The following is a 27615-nucleotide window of genomic DNA, read 5'->3' on the forward strand; positions in this document are numbered from 1 at the left end:
TTCAGATGCAATAGTGAGTCATCCAGTGTCTTTTCCACTGTCACATAAAGGATGCACCTTTGCAAAAAATGGCAAAACTGCCAGGAAAGATGGTATCCCACCGGACATCCTGCACCATTTGAACCACTGGTAAAACCAGCGACTCGCACTGTTTTCTGGTATGAGGCGATGGCAATAAAAATAAGTAAAGTCGCCATAGTCCCAGATGACCATAGGCTGCTTTCCCCTTTGAGGGGGAAGAGCTGACTGGTGGTGATTTAATTTTTGGATCACCACTGCTCGCGTGAGGGGAAAGGTTGAGAAGACGGGGCCTTAATGAATAACCTCAGATGGTACAGAAATTGAACCCGCGCTGTTGGCCTTACTCTGCATCACGAACCAGCTGTCCAGCCAACTGAGCTAAACCGGCCCCCATAATCTGTAAGAGGCGATGGTAATAGCCCTGCTACGAAAGACAACCAATGACCCTAAGAGCTACAGGCTCATTTCACTGCTCTGACCAACCTTTAATCTCCTGGAGTGGCTCATGGGGGAGGTGGTGGTGTAGTGGTATTGTCACTGGACTAGTAATTCAGAGACCCAGGGTAATGATCTGGGGACCCAGGTTCGAATCCCACCAAGACAGGTGTGGAATTTAAACTCAATAAAACATCTGGAATTAAAAGTCTAATGATGACCATGAACCATTGTTGTAAAAACCCATCTGGTTCACTGACGTCCTTTTAGGGAAGGAAATCTGTCATTCATTCCTGATCTGGCCTACGTGTGACTCCAGACCCATAGCAATGCCCTCTGAAATGGCCAAGCAAGCCACTCAGTTGTATTCAACCATCAGGAAAAAACAAAAAAGTAATGAAATTGGATGGACCTGGATCCAGGCACTAGAAACGACAATGGCAAACCCAGCCCCGTCGACCCTGCAAAGTCATCCTTACCAACATCTGGGGACTTGTCCCAAAAAGAGGGCTGCCTCACAGACTAGTCGAGCAACAGCCAGACATAGTCATAATCACCGAATCATACCTTATAGATAATGTCCCAGACACCACCATCATCATTCCTGAGTATGTCCCGTCTCACCGGCAGGACAGACCCAGCAGAGATGGCGGCGCAGTGGTATACAGTTGGAAAGGAGTTGCCCTGGGAGTCCTCAACATTGACTCTGGACCTCATGAAGTCATAGTTAAACATAGGCAAGGAAACCTGCCGATTACCACGTAAGGCCACCATCAGCTGATGAATCCGTACTCCTCCATGTTGAACACCACTAGGAGGAAGCACTGAGAGTGGCAAGAACATAGATTATACTTATGAGGGGCATAGACAGAGTGGATAGTCAGAGGCTTTTCCCCAGGGTAGAGGGGTCAATTACTAGGGGGCATAGGTTTAAGGTGAGAGGGGCAAAGTTTAGAGTAGATGTACGAGGCAAGTTTTTTACGCAGAGGGTAGTGGGTGCCTGGAACTCACTACCGGAGGAGGTAGTGGAGGCAGGGACGATAGGGACATTTAAGGGGCATCTTGACAAATATATGAATAGGATGGGAATAGAAGGATACGGACCCAGGAAGTGTAGAAGATTGTAGTTTAGTCGGGCAGTATGGTCGGCACGGGCTTGGAGGGCCGAAGGGCCTGTTCCTGTGCTGTACATTTCTTTGTTCTTTGTTTGTTCTTTGAGTGGGGACTAAAGGCCACTGGCTGTCCTGTGTCTCACCATCCGGGATCCTCGGGGAAACAGGACATCGCCCCGGCCTCCACTGCATCTAGGAGCCTCCGTTGGCCCACTGAATCTTGGGGCCGGTCTCCTCGGCGCCATTATTGCAAGCTGGCTGGGGTTGGCTGAGCAAGTACAGCTTAAGTGCTGCTCGATCTTGTTAGTGGGGGGCTGGCGAGCGCGGTGCTGGCGAATCGGCTGGCAAGCCTTCATTTGCGGTGAGAAGCCCGTGGTGCCTCGTTCAGTGGACCAATTAACATTGAATAGCGTTGCCGACCTCCAAGGCCGAGGGCCGGGAAGCTCGCAGCACTTCCCGCTCGCACACTTAGAAATCGTACCGGCGAATCGCGCCCAAGGTCACTCCTCCAAAAACAGACGACGAAGGTCTTTCACAGGGCAGTGACCTGGCACAGACACCCTGTACATCTACATAAGTGATATGCCCATCATGTCATCACAAACATTGATTTACTCCAAACCCGACTGAAACCACACCCGGCCAAGTCTGTCATTTCCTCATTCCACCTTGAAAATAACAAGGCACACAACACTGTAATTGTCACCTTCTGTGGAGGAGAGGTGTGCATGACCCAACTCCCAACTACCTTGGAGTGACCCTTGACTGCTCCTTAACTTACCATCACCACCTCCAAAAAGCTGCCCAAAAGACCAAGGCATGAGTGAACATCACCCGCAAGCTCCGGGGCAAGTGCTAGGATGTAAAAACCCCCATACCTCTGCCAGAGCTCCGGTCTTCTCAACAACCGAGTACTGTGCACCAGTGGGCCTCCAGTCACCCCTCACATTGAACTTACTGACACACGACTTTACTGAATAATGGGCATAATCATTGGAACTCTGAGATCAACTCCAGTTCAGTGGTTACCAGTACTCTCAAATATCACTCCTCCCTCCATTCAATGGGGTGCATCAACATGCAAATAAATAACTGCTTTCAGCAGCAACTTGGACCTCCCCATCCATAGAGAACTTCAAGATGCCTCAACTCACCACATGGCTCCACAAAACTCCCTGTCGACACTAATCGAATATCTCCGACTCCATAGCACTGATAAAGCCTGGAGAAAAACTTAGGCAGAAAACACCCTCCAAAGTAAACAACACATTTCTACGAACCAACATCTCCATTGCTAAGCTTCAGTATGTGGATAACCCTCGATAGAATATGGATCAGGCATGGCTGATGTGGCCACCTAATGTAGAAGTGACACCTCAAAACCTCAACTGCCTGCAACTGCAGAAACACTGACCAAACCATGAAGCACATAATAACATCATCCCCCTCCACCCCGACTTAGATTTGAGGGCAACATCCTGGAGGTACGCTTGCTCTCCAGCAGGACAGTGGGCTGGTTAGGAACCTTGACATCAAAACTGGGCAGCACGGTAGCACAAGTGGCTAGCACTGTGGCTTCACAGCGCCAGGGTCCCAGGTTCGATTCCCCGTTGGGTCACTGTCTGTGCGGAGCCTGCACGGTCTCCCCGTGTGTGTGTGGGTTTCCTCCGGGTTCTCTGGTTTCCTCCCACAGTCCAAAGATGTGCAGGTTAGATGGATTGGCCCTGATAGATTGCCCTTAGTGTCCAAAAAGGTGAGGAGGGGTTATTGGGTTACGGGGATAGAGTGGAAGTGAGGGCTTAAGTGGGTTGGTGCAGACTCGATATGCCGAATGGCCTCCTTCTGCACTGTATGTTCTATGTTCTATGTATAACAGCTTCTGCTTCTAGAGCCATACAAAAGAAGTATTCTGTCAGGGTGATTTATCAGCTATCCATCGATGCCCTTGCGAAGGCGGTACTGAGTTTTCGTATTGAATCACTGCAATTCATGTGATGTAGATTCACGAATGTTCTTTTTAAAAAAAAAAAAAAGTTAATCATAGTATTTATTCATAAACTTCACTCCTGATGGGCAACGAATTGAACAGCCAAATTATCCAGAAATTCAAACTAGCCTTAGTAATAAAAACCCGATCTAGCATTTGGTCAATGCTCCTCTGATACTGTTTTCTCTCTTTCTGCCAAAGCTGCAGTTACTCCACCCTGAGTGCTGCCCGTGGCCTCACAATACTGAAATCAAACCTGTTTCCATGCTCTCTTTCTCTTGAGTCATCCTTTCCCAAGATTTGTCACCTGTGGATTTTCTGAGATTTTTCTATCTTCCTTCTTCTGACAATCTAAAGGCTTTTAAAATATCCGATTGCCCCCATTTCTTAATTTCCTTCACCTACTTTCCTTTTTTAAAACAAATTTAAGAGTACCCAATTCATATTTTCCAATTAAGGGGCAATTTAGCGTGGCCAATCCACCTACCCTGCACATCTTTGGGTTGTGGGGGCTAAACCCACATAAACACGGGGAGAATGTGCAAACTCCACGCAGGCAGTGACCCAGAGCCGGGATCGAACCTGAGACCTCGGCGCCGTGAGGCAGCAGTGCTAACCACTGCGCCACCGTGCCGCCCACTTCACCTGCTTTCCCACCCTAGTTTCAAATCTGGCGACGTTGTACACCTTGGGCCATTGCCCTTCAAACTCATTTCTCAACTTGACAAATGCAAAAGATTACAGACCTGGGAGCCTTTTGGTGTTGGTGCCCTCTGTATTCCCTTGGAATTCATGTTTGTCGCCTCCTGTTACTGGGATCCCGGAGTACTGTTATTGTTGTGCCTCATTATTGTATATTTTCCTGAAACCTAGCTGATTCTGCAAATGTTGCCCCCTTCCTAGGGTTCTTGTGTGAATGATGGCCGAAACCAAAGAATCCCAGCTGCTCGAGGAGTCACTCTTTATTTGGAAAACCGGGGATGTATACACGAACCCAACGGAAGTAAAAATGAGTCAGCTAATCCTGCCATGTCACGCCAACCACCGTGGGGAGCTGAGCACAGGGCAACTGCTAAAGTGGATGGACACTACAGCTTGCCTGTCTGGTGAGCTGCATTATTTACCAAACCTGATTTTGTAGATGAATTACATTGACAGCTGCCTAGAAAGGAAAAGCATGACCTTGACTTAAGATACTTATAAAATCATGGAATATTTCTGGCACAGGACAGTCCATTTAAAAATTGTACTTGGGATGTGGGTGTTGCTGGCTGGGCCAGCATTTGTTGCCTAATTCTAATTGCCCTTGAACTGAGTGGCTTGCTGGGCCATTTCAGTGGGGGGCAGTTAAGAGTCCGCCACATTGCTGTGTGGGTCTGGAGTCGCATGTAGGCCAGACCGGGTAAGGATGGCAGATTTCCTTCCCTGGACATGAGTGAACCAGATGGGTTTTTGTGAAATCGGCAATGGTTTCATGGTCATCATTAGACTTTTTAAATTTCAGATTTTTATTGAATTCATATCTCACCATCGACAATGGTGGGACTCAAATCCAGGACCCCAGAGCATTACCCTGGGTCTGTGAATTACTTAGTCCAGTGACAATGCCACTACGCCACTGCCACCCCTTATCTAATCTCTGCCAGTATTCCCTTCACATAAAACACCTACTTCAATTCAAAGATCCTGCTGGCTCCTCATGCACTTTTTCTTTCTTAAGAAATTATCTGACCTTTTTGGAGACTGTATTCATTCAGCAATGATTTGTGGCAGATAGTTTCTCAGTCCAGGGAGCCCCTCTCCCTGTAAAACAAAACACTTCCATTTAATTGTGATTATCTAAAATTTGTTACTATCTTGCCAAGTGACAGTCACAACCTTTCATAATCTTAATGATCTCTGTTGCTTCTTCAGCCTCTCTCTTTGTGACTGTTATCCCTCATCGGGTAACATGCTCATGAGCCTTTAGTGGGCTTTTTCCTTTGTTTTTATGTCCTTGATTTAGTGGGATTCCTAAAGCTCTATGCTATAAAGTAACTGTACCCAAGGTCTTATACAAATTTAATATTACCTTCTTACTTTAGTCTTCTGTGCCTTTAGATAAGAAATCTGTACAACCCAAGGGCAACACAGTGGCACAGTGGTTAGCGCAGCTGCCTCAGGCGCCGAGGTCCCAGGTTCGATCCCAGCCCTGGATCAGTGTCCGTGTGGAGTTTACACATTCTCCCTGAGTTTGTGCGGGTTTCACCCCCACAACCCAAAAGGTGTGCAGTGTAGGTGGATGGGCCACGCTAAATTGCCCCTTAATTGAAAAAAATGAATGGGCACTCTAAATTACAAAAAAAAAAATCTGTACAACCCAAGTTCCTCCAGTAGGTTTATAACAATCTGTCAAATCCTGTTCAGATCAAACTGACTTCCTTATCTTCTCTCTCAGCATAAATGCTCGTTGCCACTATCGAACAGTTCAAGGTTACTCTTTAGTGTATTGTTTAAAAGTAGGGGATATCTTTGCTTTATGGTTGTTATGATCTGGAATTCAGGGCAGCATAGTGGTGCAGTGGTTAGCACGACTGCCTAAGGCACTGAGAACCCGGATCATTGCCCGTGTGGAGTTTGCACGTTCTCCCTGTGTCTGCGTGGGTCTCGCCCCCACAACCCAAAGATGTGCAGGTTAGGTGGAGTGGCCACGCTAAATTGCCCCTTAATTGGAAAAAAATGATTGGGTACTAAAAATTTTTTTTAAATGATCTGGAATTCACTGCCTGAAAGTGTGGTGCGAGAAGATCTAATAGTGACCTTCAAAAAAGAATTGGATATGTACAATAATCAAAAAGGGAAAATATTGGAGGGCTATGGGGAAACATCAGGGAAACGGGACTAATTAGAGAACTCCATCAAAGTGTTGGCTTCGGCAATAGGGGCCAAATGGCCTCTCTGTGGTGTGCTACCCTTTCTTGGAACCTGCTATTTCATGTCTGTGATACCTGGAGCATGTTGTGGAATAGCTCGTGATTCATTTTTTACGCAAGTCGGTTTGTCTAGCCTTCCTAATTTCAATCCATCAAAGCTGCAGTAATGCATAACAGCTGAGCGATACCAAGTAATTGGCCAGTAGCTCAACAGCATGTGGCATTCACAGATGCACTCTGCTCACTATGATGAATATAAGAAATTGTTATACTTTATAGTTTGTATTTTTGCAGAAACATTATTAAAACCGAGGTTAAAATGGTTACAGACAGTGGGCGAAATTCTCCCGAAACGGTGCGATGTCCGCCGACTGGCGCCCAAAACGGCGCGATGTCCGCCGACTGGCGCCCAAAACGGCGCCAATCAGACGGGCATTGCGCCGCCCCAAAGGTGCGGAATACTCCGCATCTTTGGGGGCCAAGCCCCAACATTGAGGGGCTAGGCCGGCGCCGGAGGAATTTCCACCCCGCCAGCTGGCGGAAATGGCCTTTGTTGCCCCGCCAGCTGGCGCGGAAATGACATCCCCGGGTGGCGCATGCGCGGGAGCGTCAGCGGCCGCTGACGGTTAGACTGCATTTTATATGCCTTCAGCTGGTTGATATGGAACCACGCAGTCTTACCGTTGGGATACTTTATCTTGTAGACGGAAGGGCTTACTTTGTCCGCAATGGAGTACGGACCCGAGTACTAGGTGACAGGAATGTGCTGGGGTTGTATACGGAGAGCATGACTTGCTGTCCTACACTGTACTCAGTCGCATGCACTGTCTTGTCGAAACAAGCCTTGCTCTGTTTCTTTCTTGTGCCTAATTTCACTGCGGCTGCTAGCTGAGCTGTTTTAACATTATCCAATAATTGCTCTACTGCTTTCTTGTGTGTGAGGGCCGTCACTTCGGGGCTGGTCAAGTCTAAACCTAATAAAAATTCTGTGCCTTTCATGGGGCGTCCGGTCATGAGGGTGTGTGGGGTGTAACCTCTGGAGGTTGAAACTGTATTACACAAAAACATCAGCGCAAAAGGGAGGACTGAGTCCCAAGTGGTGTTGTTTTGCTGGACCATTTTTCTGAGGGTGGATTTTAGGGTCCGATTCATGCACTCCATGATACCACTCGACTGGGGGTGGTATGCTATGTGGAATTTTTGGGTGATGCCAAATATCGTGAGGACGTTCTGCATGACACGTCGCGTAAAATGGGAACCTCGGTCGGATTCAATGCTGCGGGGGAGTCCCCATCTCGTAAAGATGTGGTGGGTTAAAATCTTGGCTATGGTTTTTGCATTGTTTGTTCTGGCTGGGAATGCTTCCACCCATTTTGTAAACGTGTCTATCACCACGAGTACATATTTATAACCATTCCTGCAAGGGGGCAATGGTCCAATAAAATCAATCTGGAGGTCAGACCAGGGGCCATTAACTGGTCGGGTGTGGCTAAGCTCAGCCTTTTTGGCATATCTGTCCGGGTTATTCTGGGCGCAGATAAGACAATTCTCGATGTAGTGATTTACATTGTCCTTTAAATTCGGCCACCAACAAAGCTGCTTGAGGTGGGCTGTAGTGGGATCGATTCCCTGATGTCCATGACCGTCATGGAACAAACAAATCAGTTGATTCCTGTCCTGTTCAGGAACCACATAAAGGGTGTCTTTTAACACCACACCATCATGTGTGGTCAGAGCATTTTTAAACCTCTCGTTTGTGTGCTGGGGGCTCTGGGTTGAACTGCCTATCTTTCTGGGGGGGTGTTTTAGCAATAAAGGGGCCTGTGTCGTTGTGTGGAGAGATAATTTCACATTCATGGGGGGTTCCAGGGTACTGTAAGTTGTCAGCTAAAAAGGTGTGCGTCTTTGTCCGTTTAACAGTGATGACCCGTCCCTGCAAGAGAAGGGTCCATCTAGCTGCTCTAATCTGACTAACTGTACCGTTCTTGAGTCGTCCATCCAGTAAAAGTTGGGTGGGGGTGTGTTCGGTGAGAATTGTGATGGGGTTCAGTCCGGTAATATATGAGAAATACTGAACTGCCCAAAATACTGCGAGCAGGTGCCTCTTCCAGGCTGAAAATCCCTGCTCCACAGCATCTAAATTTCTGGAGGCGTAAGCTACAGGCCTTAACTGTTCGTGCCGTTCCTGGAGGAGCACAGCCGAAAGGGTGCGGTCTGTGGTTGCTACCTCTATAGCGTAAGAGGAAAGCGGATCTGGAACTTGTAGTGCGGGGGCTGCTATGAGTGATTGCTTCAACGCATCCACAGCATCCGTATGCTGCGGAAGCCATTCCCAGGGGGCTCCTTTCTTTAGGAGGTCTGAGAGGGGTGCTGCCTTGCTGGCGAAGTATATCCTATACTCCCGGGGCCTGATTCCTCGTTGTCACAGAATTCATTCCAAAGGGGCCATCCTTTCTCTTTGACATATTTCCTGATCTCTTCCTCCCAAATGGGACATTGTCCCACTCTACTGCTGCTGGTCGCTGCGACCGCAAATTCCTCTGGGTTCATGAGGCGTTGCATTGCCTGCATTGCCATCTTTCCTATCCGAATGATGCTCTTCAAATTTGGGACAGGGTATTAAGGCGGTGCTGTAAATACGGGTACGGCTTTCGCTACTTTCCGAAGTACAAACTCCCGACAGTTTTGTCGCATCAAAAAATCTATCAGTTTTACCTTATCGCCCTGTTAGTTACGCATGCATACACACACTTCCGAATTATGAGTATTGATCAGAACTGCTTGAACGCTTGTGGTTTTCTGTTCCCAATTGGATCTCTAATTCAAATTCTTGGGTTCTCCCGGAGTGGTTATGCCATTTCTAGATCGGGTCCCGGCGGAGTCGCCAAATAATGTTGCTAACTTTCTCCTTGGTTCAATTGCTCTGTTTTATTACCTTTGCTCTCGAGTCGCCAGGTATCTTTATGATACCACCATGAGGTTCAAGTCCAAGTAATGATCAATAACCCAATACACCGATTAGTAAGATTCAAATCAAAGCACATTTATTATACACAGTAATCGCTACTCATGCACAAATTCTACGTCTAAGCTACTTCTACAACTAACAGGCCTATACTTAGCTTCGGACTGGCCCACCAGGTCAGGGGAACAAATGGCCTTTCGTTTGGGTTCTGAGTCTGCGGGATTCGAAGTTGGTACGGATTGGTAGCTCGGAGCACCTATCTCGTAGCGAGCGTTGAATTAAGACTTACTGGCTTTCGGCGGTCACTGCACCGGTCACGGTCAATGTTGGTTTGTGTTGCTGGGTGACCCGGCAGGACGCAGAGGTGAAGAGAGCTGAAGAGAGACCGATTTGAACTTGGGGCTTAACTCTTATAGTCCCCAGGGGCTTCCCGCCTTTCGGGGCGGACCCTGTACCTGGTCGCAAGTGATTGGACTTTGCCCAATCGCTTGGTTCGATTTCTCCAATACTGGAGCGGTTCCCTGATCGATGGGCGGTCTTGAGGTGCTCGTTCACCTCCTTTGTGTTGGCTCCTGCTGGCGCCGAGGAGTCTGGCTTTGCTTTGTGTGTCCAAAATGTTACTTATTGTTCCCGGGGATTGCTCATCAGTATGCAGGTGGCTGCTACTTTGTTTTGCTGATGGTCGCTGGTATCAATGTTGTCTGGCCTTTGCAGAGGTAAATACACAGCAAACCTGCAGCTGCTGGTTTCTGTCTTGTTGGCTGACTTTCCCATCAGCCTTTGTCGTTCGCCATAAAATCGGGAGTTGGCCAATTTAGGTGGCTACAGCTCGCTACCAGACGGATGAGCCCAGCTGAGCAGCAGTTACTTCTCCAGACCCAGTAGATCCAGATTCGAACAAATGCCACTGTTCTTCTGACCTAAGCTAGGTGCCTGAAGTTAAGTACAGGTTGTCATAGTTGTTAGGTGTAGTTTAACTAGTAGTGTTTATGTTGCATGTGTAAGTTAATCTTGTGTGTAAATAAAGAATCATTGATCTTGAACTAACTAACTGGTTGTTTGGCTCTTTGATCGATATCCAGTTGAACCTTGTGGTGGTATCATTTGATACCTGGCGACTCTGAACGCAATATAATATCGGTATCTAAAAAAAGAAGGGCAACCTTATTGATTGCCATATTTATAGCAGGTAAAAAAGGCAAAAAAGTCAAGTCACGGTTGCTCAATGGTGACGTAATGTTCTGAAATGAATGCTTTATTCTTAATTTTTAAATGTAATATATTATCTTGACAATGTTATTTATTTTTTTCTTTTCTGTTTTCCCCCCACCACCCCCGAAGCGGAAAGGCATGCAAACTGCCCCTGCGTTACTGTCTCAGTGGATGACATTGACTTTGAGCATACACTCAGGTAGTGATTTCACCTGCCTCTAATTTATTGTATCTATGATTGGATTCTTATAATTGTGGGAAAATATGGCTCGTCTTAAAAGGAGTCTAATGGGTTGCCATCACAAGTTTACATTCACACCTTTTGAAATGGAGAATGCACCCGCAGCTGGTTGAATCACTTCTGACTGGGGCTGGGGTTACATCTTTGCTTATGTCCATGGGTTGGAGCTCACCTCGAAGACTGGTTTAAGACGAGAGCTGGAAGGTAGAAAAAGACTCCAATGTGAAACATTCCCAGCCATGCCAATGAGCAGTCCGTGGTTGGCGTGAGCTTTGATGTTCTTCTCTGTCGGGAAGCTGGACAAAGCAGTCTTTATGGTGCCAGCCTGAGATGTGGCATCTATGTATGAGCAGCCTTCTAGTGAATTTGTAGCTCCCATTGCTGTGGAAGCTTCTATCATGTTTTTAGTGTAAATTTGCTTCTGTCGGTGTGTGCATATTTTATAGATTAGCCTTTGTGTAGTCCATTTCAGATGTGAGTACCCAGTGTCTGTGTGGGTCTCACCCCCCTCAACCCAAAACATTGTGCAAGGTAGGTGAATTGGCTACGCTAAATTGCCCCTTAATTGGGAAAAAAAAGAATTGGGTACTCTGAATGTATTTTTATCAAATTCCAGACGTGAGCAACGTATGAATTGGACGAGTTACAGCATGATCTATGAATGTCTGAAAATAAGATTTGAGCCTTACTAACGCCACCTAATTTAAATCATTCAACAATTACATGATAAAATATACAATTATAACTTCCTGTGTGCAAATTGGTTGCCACATTTACTTATATACAATGGAGACCATATTTAGAAATACTTTGGCTATAAAGTGGTTTGGGATATTCTGAGGTGGTGACAGATGTTGTATAAATGCAAGTATTTGTTTTTCAACTAGACTGTTCAGTGTGTTTTAGGCTCATGAGATAGCTGAAAGTTGTGCAGTTTGATATTGACAAATGTGTGCTGAACATGATTTTTGTTACATTAAAGAATGCCAGTGTAATTTCTTCTAGTAAGTCTGGAAAGTATGGCAATAGATCATTCCGCTGTTTTTGTTATGCTGCACCTCCTGTGGTTTTCTGCACAGCAAGTTGGAACATGAAGCCTCTCTGCTTCCTGTTCTGCCTCATTGCCCTTTCCTCTTTCTCTCGTGCATTTATGTTTGTTTTTCTTTCGATTCTGGCTCTTTGCAGTTCTGATTGTTCATCATTTTTGCCTCTGTTCTGATGATGAAGGATGGCATTGAGGTCAGCATTTGTAGTAACCAGTGTGGGTAAAAAGTGTTGTAGAGTCCTAAATGTCAGGTAGAGGCAGTTGGGTATAGACACCACTAAGAGCAGGGTAGGTTAGTGTGAGATTGGTAGGCATTTTATCAGAGAAGAGAGTACCTAGGCATGGAGGCAGGGAGACGCAGGACCAGGGCTGTGGAGGTGAAGTAAAACCATGAAGGCATTGATAGAAATGGAGCCGGACTGGTTGGTTGGTTGAGCTGGGCACAATACTACCAGAGTATGAGTATCACCTTTTGAGGGTGTAAATGTTTGAGTACAAACACAGGCTATCACTCAGTCTAATTGGGAATCACAAGTTTCTTATGTTTTCTTTCTGAAAGGCCAAAAATAATTTGTGATAGTGGGTGGATGGATGTGGCAGTGCCGTTTTATCCATATTAGTGAAAGCAATCTTTATTAATTTAAAGTACATGAAGCAGGTTTGAAAGTAACGATAAAGCTATAGCTTTGGGAAATTGATGGATTGGTTGAAGACGGCCTTAAGGCTGTCCCTTGAAGCCTTATCCACCTTTAACTTCTGACTTACATCATCAGCCTCTCAGCCCTGCTCTTTGGACTTTTGGTTGTACTTCAATTTCAATGAACAAACCCGCAGCCTCTCAACCCTGTTTATTAATTACAGTTGCTTTAGCCAAACCTCACTTCTGGAATGCTGCCTGCCGCTTAATATTTGGGGGGAATTAGGAGGCAACATGCCAGGATTTCAAAAGTGCAGCTAGCAACATTTAAGGTGATAAAGTTGGGGTGGGAAGCTGCGGCTTCAGTAATTCAAAGCTAAACTGTGGCTAAAGAGAGAAAGAAATAGATCGCAACTTCACAACCTCAAGATGGCAAAAGCGCTTTTACAATAAATGAATTACTTTTGTAATGTTGGAAACACAGCAGTTGATTTACACATGTGAAAGTCCCACAAACCACAATGATCAGATTGACTGTTTTAGTGGTATTGGTTAAACAATAAATAGTGGCCAAACTATTAAGAGAACTCCCCTGTTCTTCAAAACAGCATCATGAAAATTGTGCCTTCAAACTCGGACAAATATGCTACTACTGAGCCACGACTTACATCTGCAATTTTGCGGACATTGGATTAAGAGGCCATGGATTGGCAAACTGTGCAGATTTGAAAGTGGGAATGACTGGTAGGCCTGAAGACAGTGGAGGTAGCAGGAATGGGCTTAATGAGGTGGCATGGTGGCACAGTGGTTAGCACTGCTGCCTACAACGCTGAGGACCTGGGTTCAATCCCGGCTCCAGGTCACTGCCCATGTGGAGTTTGCACATTCTCCCCGTGTCTGCGTGGGTCTCATCCCCACAACCCAAGGTGTGCAGGGTAGGTGGATTGGCCACGCTGAATTGCCTCTTAATTGGAAAAAAAAGGGCAGCACGGTGGCCTAGTGGTTAGCACAGCTGCCTCACGGTGCTGAGGTCCCAGGTTCGATCCCAGCTCTGGGTCACTGTCCGTGTGGAGTTTGCACATTCTCCCCGTGTCTGCGTGGGTTTCACCCCCACAACCCAAAAATGTGCAGGGTAGGTGGATTGGCCACACTAAATTGCCCCTTAATTGGAAAAAATAATTGGGTAATCTAGATTTATTTTTTAAAAATTTAAAATTGGAAAAAAAAATGAATTGGGTACTCTAAATTTATTTTTAAAAATTGGGCTTAATAGTTGAATAGCCAGATTAGAAAAGGAATATTGGAAATGAAAAAATAAGATTTCCCCAGCTGAAAGAAGAGAAAATTGGTGAAAATTAAATGAGAAGTCAGGGAAATGCACACTATAGTGGCAGCACGGTAGCATTGTGCATAGCACAATTGCTTCACAGCTCCAGGGTCCCAGGTTCGATTCCGGCTTGGGTTACTGTCTGTGCGGAGTCTGCACATCTTCCCCGTGTGTGCGTGGGTTTCCTCCGGGTGCTCCGGTTTCCTCCCACAGTCCAAAGATGTGCAGGTTAGGTCGATTGGCCATGCTATATTGCCCTTAGTGTCCCAAATTGCCCTTAGTGTTGGGTGGGGTTACTGGGTTATGGGGATAGGGTGGAGGTGTTGACCTTGGGTAGGGTGCTCTTTCCAAGAGCCGGTGCAGACTCGATGGACCAAAAGGCCTCCTTCAGCACTGTAAATTCTATGATAATCTATGACAGTGGCATCTGGCGTGGGGATGATTCATAGATAAAGATAATGGTAGGTAGAAAAGCAATAGAAACCAGAGTTAAGAACCCATTGACAACAATATATGTGGATGCTAGTTACCTATTAAAAGTAATAAGGCTTGCAGTGTGAAATGTCCAAAGAATGTTACAGAAAGCAAATTTGACAACAGGAATTTATTGCAATTGCTGGAATGTTAATATCTTAAGAGATTTTTTTTCTGAGTAATTCTGGCTGTTTTCATTTTCTTCCAGCATTGGGCAAGTGGTAAACATCAAAGCAAAGGTGAATCGTGCCTTTAATACAAGCTTGGAGGTCAGAACCATATCTCTACAATGAGTTTCATTAAACCAATAAACTTAAAAAATCTTCACACTAATATATCAAATGTACTGTAATGGCTTAAAATTGCCTCGTTCTTGGGAGGGGTTCTCCATTAGCTGACAGCGAAATCGCAAAGCGCGAGTGGGCGGAGAATTGGTTCCGTTGCCAAAATCACGGCAGGCACCGATTTGATGGCAATTCTCCGTCATATCGACAGCGGCGTCAATGCATCCTGGAGTACACATACAGTAAATACCGTTTGCATGTCATTAGCGGGCCTCCGTGATTCACCTACTCTGATGGGCCGTGTTCTCAACAGCACGGTTCACTCGTGAAACCGCCGTAGTGGCTGATGAGGGGGAGAGAGCGGAGGTAGGACACAGAGAGGTGTGACTTTGGGCTGCCGGGTCGGTCACTGGCAGGGCTGGTTTAGGTGGGCCGGGGTGATGGGGGAATGTGCCGAGTGGTCGGGATGACCCCCGCAGGGCTGTAGCAGTGTCCAATCACAGACTGCCATTACCACAGCCTGCAAGGCAACCATCTTGCTGCGCACCCAACTGACCACGCACCTTGGCCCCTGGTTCTGCAGAGTGACACCGTATGGGTGTCCCCCGCATCCCCATCCCCCCCCCCCCCGGCCAGCCAGCACCCCACCCAGGGTCAATGCCCACAGCCCCTATGGGGGTGCCAGGCGGGGGCCATGGAGCATACTGAAGGCAAGGACAGTGCCAGCCAATGGGACACCTGGCATCAGGGATGGGCACCAGGGCCAGAGGCCCCCATGATGCCGGGGTGAGGGGATGGGGGGGGCATGTGGGGACAGAGCCCACAGTGCCAACCGGGGACACTGTGTAGCTCGTTAGACCTGGTGGGGCATGGGAGTATGCCCTATGCTAACATGCTTGCCTTTCATCCTCTGCAGACAATGGATATTGGAATTCAACCAGCAATGGTGGCCATCCTGCTAGTCTCCGCAGCCTCAGGGGATGCCCTGCGGCTATAAGAGCTGGAGCTGCTCAAGGAGGAGGAAGCTGCAGCAGCGGAGCGTGCTCCAGAAGAACAGGTGCCAGCCGCCCAGGATGGAGAGCCGGCTGCCCTCCAGGCGGGGAGGGGCAGGCGCCACACAAGGCCTCCTATGTACTGGCAGCACCTGTCATTCAAGGCCCTGCTGGACCGGGCATGCCGTTGAAGACTCCAGCTGAGCAGGGGGACAGTGCAACGTATCTGTGACATATCCGCCAGATCATGGCACACCTGGCACCACTGGGGTATGGGAGAGGACACCCGCTCCCGGTGGCCATCAAGGTGACCCAACGGGCTCCTTCCAGGTGCTGAGTGGGGACCTGTCCGGGATCTCACAGACCTCGGTGCTCAGATGCATCCGCACCGTCCCGGAGGCCCTTTTTGCCTCGGCGGCTCAATACATCCACTTCAATGTGGACCGAGCCCACCAGGATGCCCGGGCAGTGGGGTTCACTGAGTGGAGGCAGCCTGCAGTGATTCCCACCATGTAACCTGGGTCCACGTTGGTGGCATCTTTTGTGGCTACCGGGCCTGGATGGACCTGGCTGCTGCTCGGGTGTCCCGGGTGGCGTGGTGCTGCCCCGTTTTGCCTGCTGCCCACCAAATGTGCCAGGAACAGGACGAGTGGGGGGAAATGAGTCCAAGATGCTATGGTGTTCCGGCACCTCCGCTGCGGGAGTCACCGGCATGGGCCCCATCACCTCCTCCTCCCTCGGGGTGCCCGATGGCCTCCATGCTACTCCATGGGACAGGAGTACGAACGGAGCTATCCCCTGAGGCTCCCCCACCATCTGGCAATGCCAGTCCTGGAGGAACGCTCTAGTCTTGGCCAGGGTCGTTCGTGATAATGGAGCACAGGGAGTGGACCATCTCTGTCTGGGACTGCAGCACATCGCTCACTGACTGTGCCACCCACCACCTTCTGGGTTTGTGTCACATCAACCAGTGAATGCGCCATCTCCCTCTGGGACTAGGCCATCTCCCTCTGTGTTGGCGCCACGTCTGCCAGCAGCTGGGCAATGCCTCCAATGTTTCCAGCCATGGTCTGCTGTGACTTGGCCATGCCCAGAGGGGCCGCTGCAATGTCCAGGTGGCTCTGGCACATGGCTGCCTGTGAGGTGGCAGCCCTGTCCTGGGCCTCAGCCAGTGCTTGCACAGAGTGCTCCAGGCATTGGACATGCTGATCCATAGCCAAAACCATCGCCCACAATGCCTCCACCGTGGATGCCACCCATGCGGCATTGGCCTGGGTGGTACACATGGTCGGCACCACCTCCTGCTCCTGCACACAATTGGACACCTCCACCTGCCCCTGCAGGTACTGGATGTTCGCTGACAAATCCTCATGTAGTCCCCGGCTCTGCGACTGCATCTCCACTGTAGTTGGGAATGTTCATTCCAGAAGCACAAAACCTGTCTGGACAGCAGCTAGTCCCTGGGGTTGGTCTGCCCTCCGACCATCCAACCCCTCGGGAGTTCCTACCTTCACCTGCTGTACCGGATCAACTGTGTGGTGCGCACCAGATAGTGTCCCAGGAGCCTCTTCACTAAGGTGCCCAACCGAGGTGAGCGTCTCTGGAATAGTGGACGGGAAATCCGCGTCATCCTCCAACCCGAGCTCTTGGGTATCCTGAGTCTCGGGCAGAGGGCTGCCATCCGAGCTGTTCCCTTTGTTCATGGGGGGGCTCCGGCTGTGGCACTGACTGGCGGCGGGGGGGGTGCACCAGATTGACCCGCCCCATCACCAGCAGCTCCTGCAAGACACAAGACAAGATGCATGATTAAACCGCAGGCCGAAGGGGATGGTGGGGGTAAGCGTGTGGGTGGGGGGTAGTGGGGGGATGGTGTGAGAGACGGGGGGGGTCGACACACATTTCAACGTGTCACGGGGAACCGCAACCGGGTCTCACTTAATCGGCAGCAGCCGAACTCCACCTCAGCGACTTCCCTTTCCTCTGGGCCGACCACGTCCAGAACCGCTCTGCTCTGTCATGGTTAGGGGCCGCAAATCCGGTGATCCCCCACCTGTCTTCACCCGCTCTCCCGGCAGCCTTCTCCTAAGGGGGAGGGGGGGGGAGAACAGAAAACAACAGTGTTAGACAGTCCGATGCATGCAGCCTAGGGGGTGGGTAGCTGGTGGTTCCAGTGGCCAGGGCATCTGGTCATGGTGGCCGGTATGAGTGCCGGCATGTGGTGCAGGGTGGGGTTTGGGTGGGTGGGGCGGGGGGGGGGGGGTAGGGTTATGGGTGTGTGGGACGGGGGTTGGTGCCAGGAGCACAGCACTGCCTACTCACCCTAGCCGCCCTGAGGAGGTCGCGCAGTTTTTTTCAGCCCTGCTGGCCGGTCCGTACTGTGTTGACCACGGCTCTGACCACCTCTGCCTCCTGCGCCCAGGCATGGTGAATGGCAACGGCTGGCAGCCTCCTTCCCAGGCCGGGGTACAGGATCATCCTCCTTTCCTTCACGGCGTCCAGGAGTGTCTCCAGCTCTGCGACCGCGAAACGTTGATACGAAATCTAAAACACTAGCAAGGTTCCGCGAATGGCACTCAGGAGGCTGACAAGCTGCAACCGCATATACACACTTCACTCCCCACACACACCATCCCAGCCAATAAGATGTCAGCAAAACGCGTTATCTTATTGGCTGGGTTTGTGTGTGTGGGGAGTGAAGTGTAGTATATGCGGCTGCAGCTTGCCAGCCTCCTGAGTGCCAATCGCGGAACCGGCGAATCCAGCACCATTTCTCATTGGAATTGATTGTGTTCCACGTGGCACCGGTGCTAGCCTCTCCACGGTCATTGAATCGGTCCAGGTACGGCGCCAGTTCTGCTGTCGTGGATCTCCACGAATTCTGCTTCGGCGTCAACACTTAGTCACAGAAACGGAGAATCCGGCCCTTAAGTTTGCTTCCTGCTCCATTTTTTCTCTGTGCCCCCCCTCCCTGAAGATGTTGAGCTGCAGTTGCACCATGGCCTGCAGCTCTCTGACACCTTGCTAGTGTTTTAGATTTCGTATCAACTTCCAGCAGGTTATTTGTCCACAGACAGTGTTGTAGTCAAGCTCCATACTGCCCTTCCCCTGCAAGCCCCATCCACAGTTTGAAATGAGTAACCAGAGCAGCGACTCTGCCAAGTGTCCGGGTGGATTGAAGCCAATAACAGTGCCCCAGTCTTAGTACCACAACAGTCCGAGCATTATCCTTGAACATTGGGGGCGGTGGGATAGGGGTGTTTCTGGCAGTGGAGAAGAGCGTATGACTGGAGATTCAGCTTGTGTTGCGTTTGTGTTGTTGGATTATGTTTTCTCTGTTGGTTTATTTCAAAGTGTCTCTTTTCAGGTTGGAATTGCAATCACTTGTGAAGATCCCTCCAGTGGAATGCAGTGGAAAGTGTGCAATGCGTTTGCTACATTTGTGGCAAAGGGAAAAGGAGTTGGAAAGGTAAAAGTGTGAGCTCAAAACAGTTACTGAGATCCCCAGACTGTATAATAAATATCTACTCTGAAGTCATCTTAATTGGTCAAATTGTTCCTTCGACTTAATGCCCTTTAAATGCAAACACTAATCAGATTGAAATATAGTTGAATATCGAAGGTAGTTTAACAATGTTTTACTGCGCACTGAATGAGCAATTTAGGCGGGAAACCAGGAAGTACTTTTTCACACAGTGGAAAATCTGTAACACTCTTTTTCCTCCCCCTCCCCCAAACACTTTGGGTGTTGAGATAAAAAACGGCGTGTTCTTTTGTTTCAGACTGAAACAAAGCTTTAGTTCAGAAGATACATTCACCTTATTGAAGAATAATTGCATTTTATTTGATTAATTGTGGGTGATTTTAACCCAACTCACCCGGCAGCAAACCCAGTGGATTGGGTAGAACACCCCTACCTTTCAGTGATCTCGATGGGCCCCAATCTCATCAATCTACCGAAGGGCGGGTTTTGGTTAAAAATTGCCTTTTTAGAGCGGCACATAGCGCAGTGGTTAGCACTGGGACTCCGGCGCTGAGGATCTGGGTTTGAATCCCGGCCCTGGGTCACTGTCCATGTGGACTTTGCACATTCTCCCTGTGTCTGCGTGGATTTGGCCCTCCAGGCCCGTGCCGATCATGCTGCCCGACTAAACTACAATCTTCTACACTTCCTGGGTCCGTATCCCTCTATTCCCATCCTATTCATGTATTTGTCAAGATGCCCCTTAAATGTCACTATCGTCCCTGCTTCCACCACCTCCTCCGGTAGCGAGTTCCAGGCACCCACTACCCTCTGTGTAAAAGACTTGCCTCGTACATCTACTCTAAACCTTGCCCCTCTCACCTTAAACCTATGCCCCCTAGTAATTGACCCCTCTACCCTGGGGAAAAGCCTCTGACTATCCACTCTGTCTATGCCCCTCATAATTTTGTAGACCTCTATCAGGTCGCGCCTCAACCTCCATCGTTCCAGTGAGAACAAACCGAGTTTATTCAACCGCTCCTCATAGCTAATGCCCTCCATACCAGGCAACATTCTGGTAAATCTCTTCTGCCCCCTCTCTAAAGCCTCCACATCGTTCTGGTAGTGTGGCGACCAGAATTGAACAATATACTCCCAAGTGTGGCCTAACTAAGGTGCTATACAGCTGCAACATGACTTGACAATTCTTATACTCAATGCCCCGGCCAATGAAGGCAAGCATGCCGTATGCCTTCTTGACTACCTTCTCCACCTGTGTTGCCCCTTTCAGTGACCTGTGGACCTGTACTCCTAGATCTCTTTGACTTTCAACACTCTTGAGGGTTCTACCATTCACTGTATATTCCCTACCTGCATTAGACCTTCCAAAATGCATTACCTCACATTTGACCGGATTAAACTCCATCTGCCATCTCTCCGCCCAAGTCTCCAACCTATCTAAATCCTGCTGTATCCTCTGACAGTCCTCATCGCTATCCGCAATTCCACCAACCTTTGTGTCGTCTGCAAATTTACTAATCAGACCAGTTACATTTTCCTCCAAATCATTTATATATACTACAAACAGCAAAGGTCCCAGCACTGATCCCTGCGGAACACCACTGGTCACAGCCCTCCAATTTGAAAAGCATCCTTCTATTGCTACTCTCTGCCTTCTATGACCTAGCCAGTTCTGTATCCACCTTGCCAGCTCACCCCTGATCCCGTGTGACTTCACCTTTTGTACTAGTCTACCATGAGGGACCTTGTCAAAGGCCTTACTGAAGTCCATATAGACAACATCCACTGCCCTACCTGCATCAATCATCTTTGTGACCTCCTCGAAAAACTCTATCAAGTTAGTGAGACACGACCTCCCCTTCACAAAACCATGCTGCCTCTCACTAATACGTCCATTTGCTTCCAAATGGGAATAGATCCTGTCTCGAAGAATTCTCTCCAGTAATTTACCTACCACTTAAGTAAAGCTCACCGGCCTGTAGTTCCCTGGATTATCCTTGCTACCCTTCTTAAACAGAGGAACAACATTGGCTATTCTCCAGTCCTCCGGGACATCACCTGAAGACAGTGAGGATCCAAAGATTTCTGTCAAGGCCTCAGCAATTTCCTCTCCAGCCTCCTTCAATATTCTGTGGTAGATCCCATCAGGCCCTGGGGACTTATCTACCTTAATATTTTTTAAGACGCTCAACACGTCGTCTTTTTGGATCTCAATGTGGCCCAGGCTATCTACACACCCTTCTCCAGACTCAACATCTACCAATTCCTTCTCTTTGGTGAATACTGATGCAAAGTATTCATTTAGTACCTCGCCCATTTCCTCTGGCTCCACACGTAGATTCCCTTGCCTATCCTTCAGTGGGCCAACCCTTTCCCTGGCTACCCTCTTGCTTTTTATGTACGTGTAAAAAGCCTTGGGATTTTCCTTAACCCTATTTGCCAATGACATTTCGTGACCCCTTCTAACCCTCCTGACTCCTTGCTTAAGTTCCTTCCTACTTTCCTTATATTCCACACAGGCTTCGTCTGTTCCCAGCCTTTTAGCCCTGACAAATGCCTCCTTTTTCTTTTTGACGAGGCCTACAATATCTCTCGTTATCCAAGGTTCCTGAAAATTGCCGTACTTATCCTTCTTCCTCACAGGAACATGCCGGTCCTGAATTCCTTTCAACTGACACATGTCAGATGTTGATTTGCCCTCAAACATCTGCCCCCAATCTAGGTTCTTCAGTTCCCGCCTAATATTGTTATAATTAGCCTTCCCCCAATTTAGCACATTCACCCTAGGACCACTCTTAGCCTTGTCCACCAGCACTTTAAAACTTACTGAATTGTGGTCACTGTTCCCGAAATGCTCCCCCACTGAAACTTCTACCACCTGGCCGGGCTCATTCCCCAATACCAGGTCTAGTACCGCCCCTTCCCTAGTTGGACTGTCTACATATCGTTTTAAGAAGCCCTCCTGGATGCTCCTTACAAACTCTGCCCCGTTAAGCCCCTGGCACCAAGTGAGTCCCAGTCAATATTGGGGAAGTTGAAGTCTCCCATCACCATAACCCTGTTGTTTTTACTCTTTTCCAAAATCTGTCTACCTATCTGCTCCTCTATCTCCCGCTGGCTGTTGAGAGGCCTGTAGTAAACCTTCAACATTGTGACTGTCCCCTTCTTATTCCTGAGCTCTACCCATATAGCCTCACTGCCCTCTGAGGTGTCCTCTCGTAGTAGAGCTGTGATATCCTCCCTAACCAGTAGCGCAACTCCGCCACCCCTTTTACATGTCCCTCTATCCCGCCTGAAACATCTAAATCCTGGAACGTTTAGCTGCCAATCCTGCCCTTCCCTCAACCAGGTCTCTGTAATGGCAACAAGATCATAGTTCCAAGTACTAATCCAAGCTCTAAGTTCATCTGCCTTACCCGTAATACTTCTTGCATTAAAACATATGCACTTCAGGCCACCAGCCCCGCTGTGTTCAGCAACTTCTCCCTGTCTGCTCTGCCTCAGAGCCACACTGTCCCTATTCCCTCGTTCTCCCTCAATGCTCTCACCTTCTGACCTATTGCTCCCGTGCCCACCCCCCTGCCATACTAGTTTAAACCCTCCCGTGTGACACTAGCATACCTCGCGGCCAGTATATTTATGCCTCTCCAGTTTAGATGCAACCCGTCCTTCTTATATAGGTCACACCTGCCCCGGAAGAGCTCCCAGTGGTCCAGTAACGGAAACCCTCCCTTCTACACCAGCTGTTTAGCCACGTGTTTAGCTGCTCTATCTTCCTATTTCTAGCCTCACTGGCATGTGGCACAGGGAGTAATCCCGAGATTACAATCCTAGAGGTCCTGTCTTTTAACTTTCTGCCTAGCTCCCTGAACTCCTGCTGCAGGATCTCCTGCTTCTTCCTGCCTATGTCGTTAGTACCAATATGTACAACGACCTCTGCCTGTTTGCCCTCCCCCTTCAGGATGCCCTCTACCCGTTCTGAGACATCCTGGACCCTGGCACCAGGGAGGCAACATACCATCCTGGAGTCTCTTTCACGTCCACAGAAGCGCCTATTTGTGCCCCTGACTATAGAGTCCCCTATTACTATTGCTCTTCTGCGCTTTGACTCTCCCTTCTGAACATCAGAGCCAGCCGTGGTGCCACTGCTCTGGCTCCTGTTTTCCCCTGATAGGCTATCCCCCCCGACAGTATCCAAAGCGGTATACCTGTTCGAGAGGGGGACAACCACAGGGGATTCCTGCACTGTCTGCCTGCCCTTTCTGGTCGTCACCCATTTCTCTGCCTGCACCTTGGGTCTGACCACATTTATATGACTGCTATCTGTGACGCTTTCCGCCACCTGCATGCTCCTAAGTGCATCCAATTGTTGCTTCAATGAGGTCTGTGAGGAGCTCCAGTTGGGTGCACTTTCTGCAGATGAAGTCTTCCGGGACGCTGGCCTGCCACATCTCACAGTCAGAGCACTGCACCCCTCTAACTGACATTGCGTCAATTAATTAGTAAATTAAAGTTAAAAGTTAAAATTAAAGAAAAAAAAAGTTACTGTTATCTATATGTTTCCTAGCACTAGATTTCTACTATAAATGTGAAGCTAAATATAGTACTCTCCGATCTCTGGCTTAGATACCCGTCTAAATTATAATTAAGTAATTATGTTTAATTAGTTACCAATGCTTAATTTTTAAAAATTTAGTGTAGATTCCCAACCAGCCACTTAGGTCACAGCTTTTCTGTGATGTCACTTCAGTTTCCCCACCCCCCCACACACAATTTGAAAAGGTAATAAAAGTAAAGGGAGTAAAAATCACTTACTTACCTTCTGAGGGTCTCAGATGTTCTCAGGTTCTCTCCCTGCTGATTAAAAGTTACAGGCCAGAAGAAAGAGAGAGAACAAAACAGTAGGGAAAAAGCACCTTCTCCCACTCTTCACCGAATTACCTCACTGCACCAAATTACCAAGTTTCAAATTCTCACTCTGTCTGTGTCTCACTCACTCAGGCTGTGTCTCTTGACCAGCGCAACGCTCAATGATCCTCAATGATCTCTGCATCCTCCTCACAGCTCACCCTCCCACACAACTTGGTGTCATCTGCACATTTGGAGAAATTACATTTTGTGTCCTCATCTAAATCATTAATATATATTGTGAATAGCTGGGGTCCGAGCACTAATCCCTGACTGTGGTACCCCACTAGTCACTGTCTGCCAATTTAAAGAAGTCCCGTTAATTCGTACTCTTTGTTTCCTGTCCGTCAACCAGTTTTCTATCCATTTCAATACACTATACCTAATCCCATGCGCATTAATTTTACATGCTAATCTCTTATGCGGGACGTTGCCAAATGCCTTCTGAAAGTCGAAATAAACCACATCCACTGGCTTCCCCTCATGTACTAGTTACATCCTCGAAGAACTCAAGTGGATTTGTCAAGCATGGTTTCCCCTTCATGAATCCATGCTGACTGTCCGATCCTGCCACAATTTTCTCAGTGCTCTGCTATAAAATCTTTGATAATGGATTCTAGAATTTCCCCCACTACCGACATCAGGCTTACTGGTCTATAATTCCCTGTTTTCTCTCTGCCTCCCTTTTTAAATAGTGGAGTTACATTAGCTGCCCTCCAATCTGCAGTAACTGTGCCAGAGTCTATAGAATCCTGAAAGATGACCACCAATGCATCCACTATTTCTAGAATCACTTCCTTAAGTATTCTGGGATGTAGATGATCAGGCCCTGGGGATTTATCAGCCTTCAATCCCATCAATTTCCCCTAATACAATTTCTCTACCAATATTAATCTCCTTCAGTTCCTCCCTCTCACTAAATGCTGCGTTCCCCAGTATTTCTGGTATCTTATTTGTGTCCTCATTTGTGAAGACAGAACCAAAGTGTGTATTTAGTTGCTCAGCCATTTCTTTGTCCCCTATTATACATTCCCCTGTTTCTGTCTGTAAGGGATCTACATTTGTCTTCACCAAACCTTTTCTCTTTACGTGCCTATGGAAACTTTTACAGTCGGTTTTTACGTTCCCTGCAAGCTTACATTCGTACTCTATTTTCCCCTTCTTAACCAATACCTTGGTCCTGTGCTGAATTCTAAGCTGCTCCCAATCCTCAGACCTGTTGTTTTTCTTGGCTAATTTGTATACTTCTTCCTTGGATCAAATACTATCTCCAATTTCCCTTGTAAGCCATGTATTGGCCACCTTTCCCATTTTACTTTTGTTCCAGACAGGAATAAACAATTGTTGCAGTTCCCCATGCACTCCTTGAATGTTTACCATTTCTTATCCACTGTCATTCCTCAAATAGTTATAGCCAAATCATGCCTTATGTCACGATAGTTTCTTTTACTAAGATTCAGGACCCTAGTCCCAGAATCAACTACTTCAGTCTCCACCTTGATGAAAAATTCTCTCATATTATGGTCGCTCATCCCCAAGGGGTCTCGCACAACTTGCCAATGATTCTGTTCCCATTACACAGTACCAAGTCTAGGATGGCCTGTTCTCTAGTTAGTTCCTCAACGTATTGGTCCATATAACCATCCCGTATACACTCCAGGAATTCCTCCTCTACAATATTGTGGCTAATTTGATTTGCCCAATCACTTTGCAGATTAAAATCATCCATGCGTAGTTGCTGGTCTTATTCTTACACACTATCTTTGAATGAAAACATAACATTTGAAATTCGGCAGCCCTCTGCCACCACCCCTGTATCTAAGGAGGACTGGAACATTATGGCCAGTGCATCTGTAATTCCCTTCTCTCAGTATCCTTGGATAATTCTCAGCCTGATTCTGTCTAGAATCTTAACAACTTTAATTACAGTCAGCCTTTCTAGTGCCTTCTCCTTTTCAAATTTTAGCTTATCAAGTGTCTTCACTACCTTCATATTCACCGCAACTTTGGTAGCATCTTCTCCCTCGGTAAATGTAAAGTGGGTTTCCTCTGGGTGCTCTGGTTTCCTCCCACAGTCCAAAGATGTGCAGGTTAGGTGGATTGGCCAGGATAAATTGCCCTTCGGTTAGATGGAGTTGCTGGGTTACAGGGATAGGGTGGCGGTGTGAGTTTAAGTAGGGTGCTCTTTCCAAGAACCGGTGCAGACTCAATGGGCCGAATGGCCTCTTTCTGCACTGTAAATTCTATGATTCTACTCATTTACCTCTCGACCCATGTGTAAGTCTGCTTTTTTGATCCCTAAATGTTCCCAATCTTTCATTTTACCACTCTTTTACTATTCATATACTTATAAAATACTTTGGGATTCCTTTTTATGTTAGCTGCCTGTCTCTTCTCATACTCTTTGCATATATACATTTTTTAACTTCTGAATTTTCTATATTCTGTCTGATTTTCACTTGTAGTATCAACCTCTCATGTAGCACTGCTACTTCATAGCGCCAGGGACCCAAGTTCAATTCCAGCCTTGGGTGAATGTGGAGTTTGTACATTCTCCCTGGGTCTGTGTGGGTTTCCTCCGGTTTCCTCTCACAGTCCAAAGATATGCGGATGAGGTGGATTGGCCATGATAAGTTGCCCCTTAATGTCCAGGGATGTGCAGGTTAAATTATTGGATTACGGTGCTAGGTAGAGGTGGGCATTTGTAAAGTGCTCATTCGAAGGGTCGGTGCAGATTCAATAGGCTGAATGGTCTCCTTCTGCACTAGGGATTCTATGATTCTATCATATCCCTGCTACTTCTTCATCTTGCTCTTGTTACGAATGCCAGACCAATCCCAGCAGTGGCTAAGATACTGGACCAGAATTGCAACATTTGGCATGGTACACAGTGTACCATGTTTCAACACTGTTGTTTCACAGCACCAGGGAACCTGGTTTGATTCCCATCTTGGGTCACTGTCTTTGCGACGCCTGCACGTTCTCCCCGTGTCTGTGTGGGTTTCCTCCTGGTGCTCTGGTTTCCCTCCACAAGTCCTGAAAGACTTACTTTTTAGGTGAATTGGACATTCTGAATTCTCTCTGTGTTCCCGAGCACGGGCCGGAGTGTGGCGATGGGGGATTTTCACAGTAACTTCATTGAAGTTTTAATGTAAGCTTACTTGTGACACTAATAAAGATTCTTATTACATTAAAAAAAAATTCAAAGACTTTGCGGAAAGATTGATTCGCTCCAGGAGTGATTGCATAAGAAATAGGGCTTGGTTAGTTTTACAAACAAAAAGGATAGCACAGTGGTTCGCACTGCTGCCTCTTGGCGCCGAGGACCCGGGTTTAATCCTGGCCCCGGATCACTGTGTGGAGTTTGCACATTCTCCCCTTGTCTGCATGGGTTTCACCCCCACAACCCAAAGATGTGCAGTGTAGGTGAATTAACCATGCTAAATTGCCCCTTAATTGTAAAAATTTTAAAATATAATTAAATTTACAAACAAAACTTTATTACAACAAAAGAAAAACGATATATAAACTTTTAAACTTCAAACTTAACAAGAACAGCTTCCAGGTATCTCTTAACACTAA

At 47.6% G+C, this 27615-nt stretch overlaps 1 protein-coding gene across 4 annotated transcripts in view; it reads left to right on the forward strand.

Annotated features, from left to right (window-relative positions):
• The window catches only part of acot11a (acyl-CoA thioesterase 11a), a 180501-nt gene that overhangs the window by 63230 nt on the left and 89656 nt on the right, over positions 1–27615 (forward strand). For all 4 annotated transcript variants that reach the window (XM_072511357.1, XM_072511355.1, XM_072511358.1 and 1 more), the window contains 4 exons: positions 4459–4661; positions 10774–10843; positions 14577–14637; positions 19009–19110. In XM_072511357.1, coding sequence (XP_072367458.1) covers positions 4472–4661; positions 10774–10843; positions 14577–14637; positions 19009–19110 — 423 coding nt within the window. In that variant the 5' untranslated portion in view covers positions 4459–4471. The remainder of the gene's footprint in view (positions 1–4458; positions 4662–10773; positions 10844–14576; positions 14638–19008; positions 19111–27615) is intronic.

The sequence above is a fragment of the Scyliorhinus torazame genome, chromosome 7 (genome assembly GCF_047496885.1).
Source record: "Scyliorhinus torazame isolate Kashiwa2021f chromosome 7, sScyTor2.1, whole genome shotgun sequence".
In the NCBI taxonomy this organism is placed as follows: domain Eukaryota; kingdom Metazoa; phylum Chordata; class Chondrichthyes; order Carcharhiniformes; family Scyliorhinidae; genus Scyliorhinus; species Scyliorhinus torazame.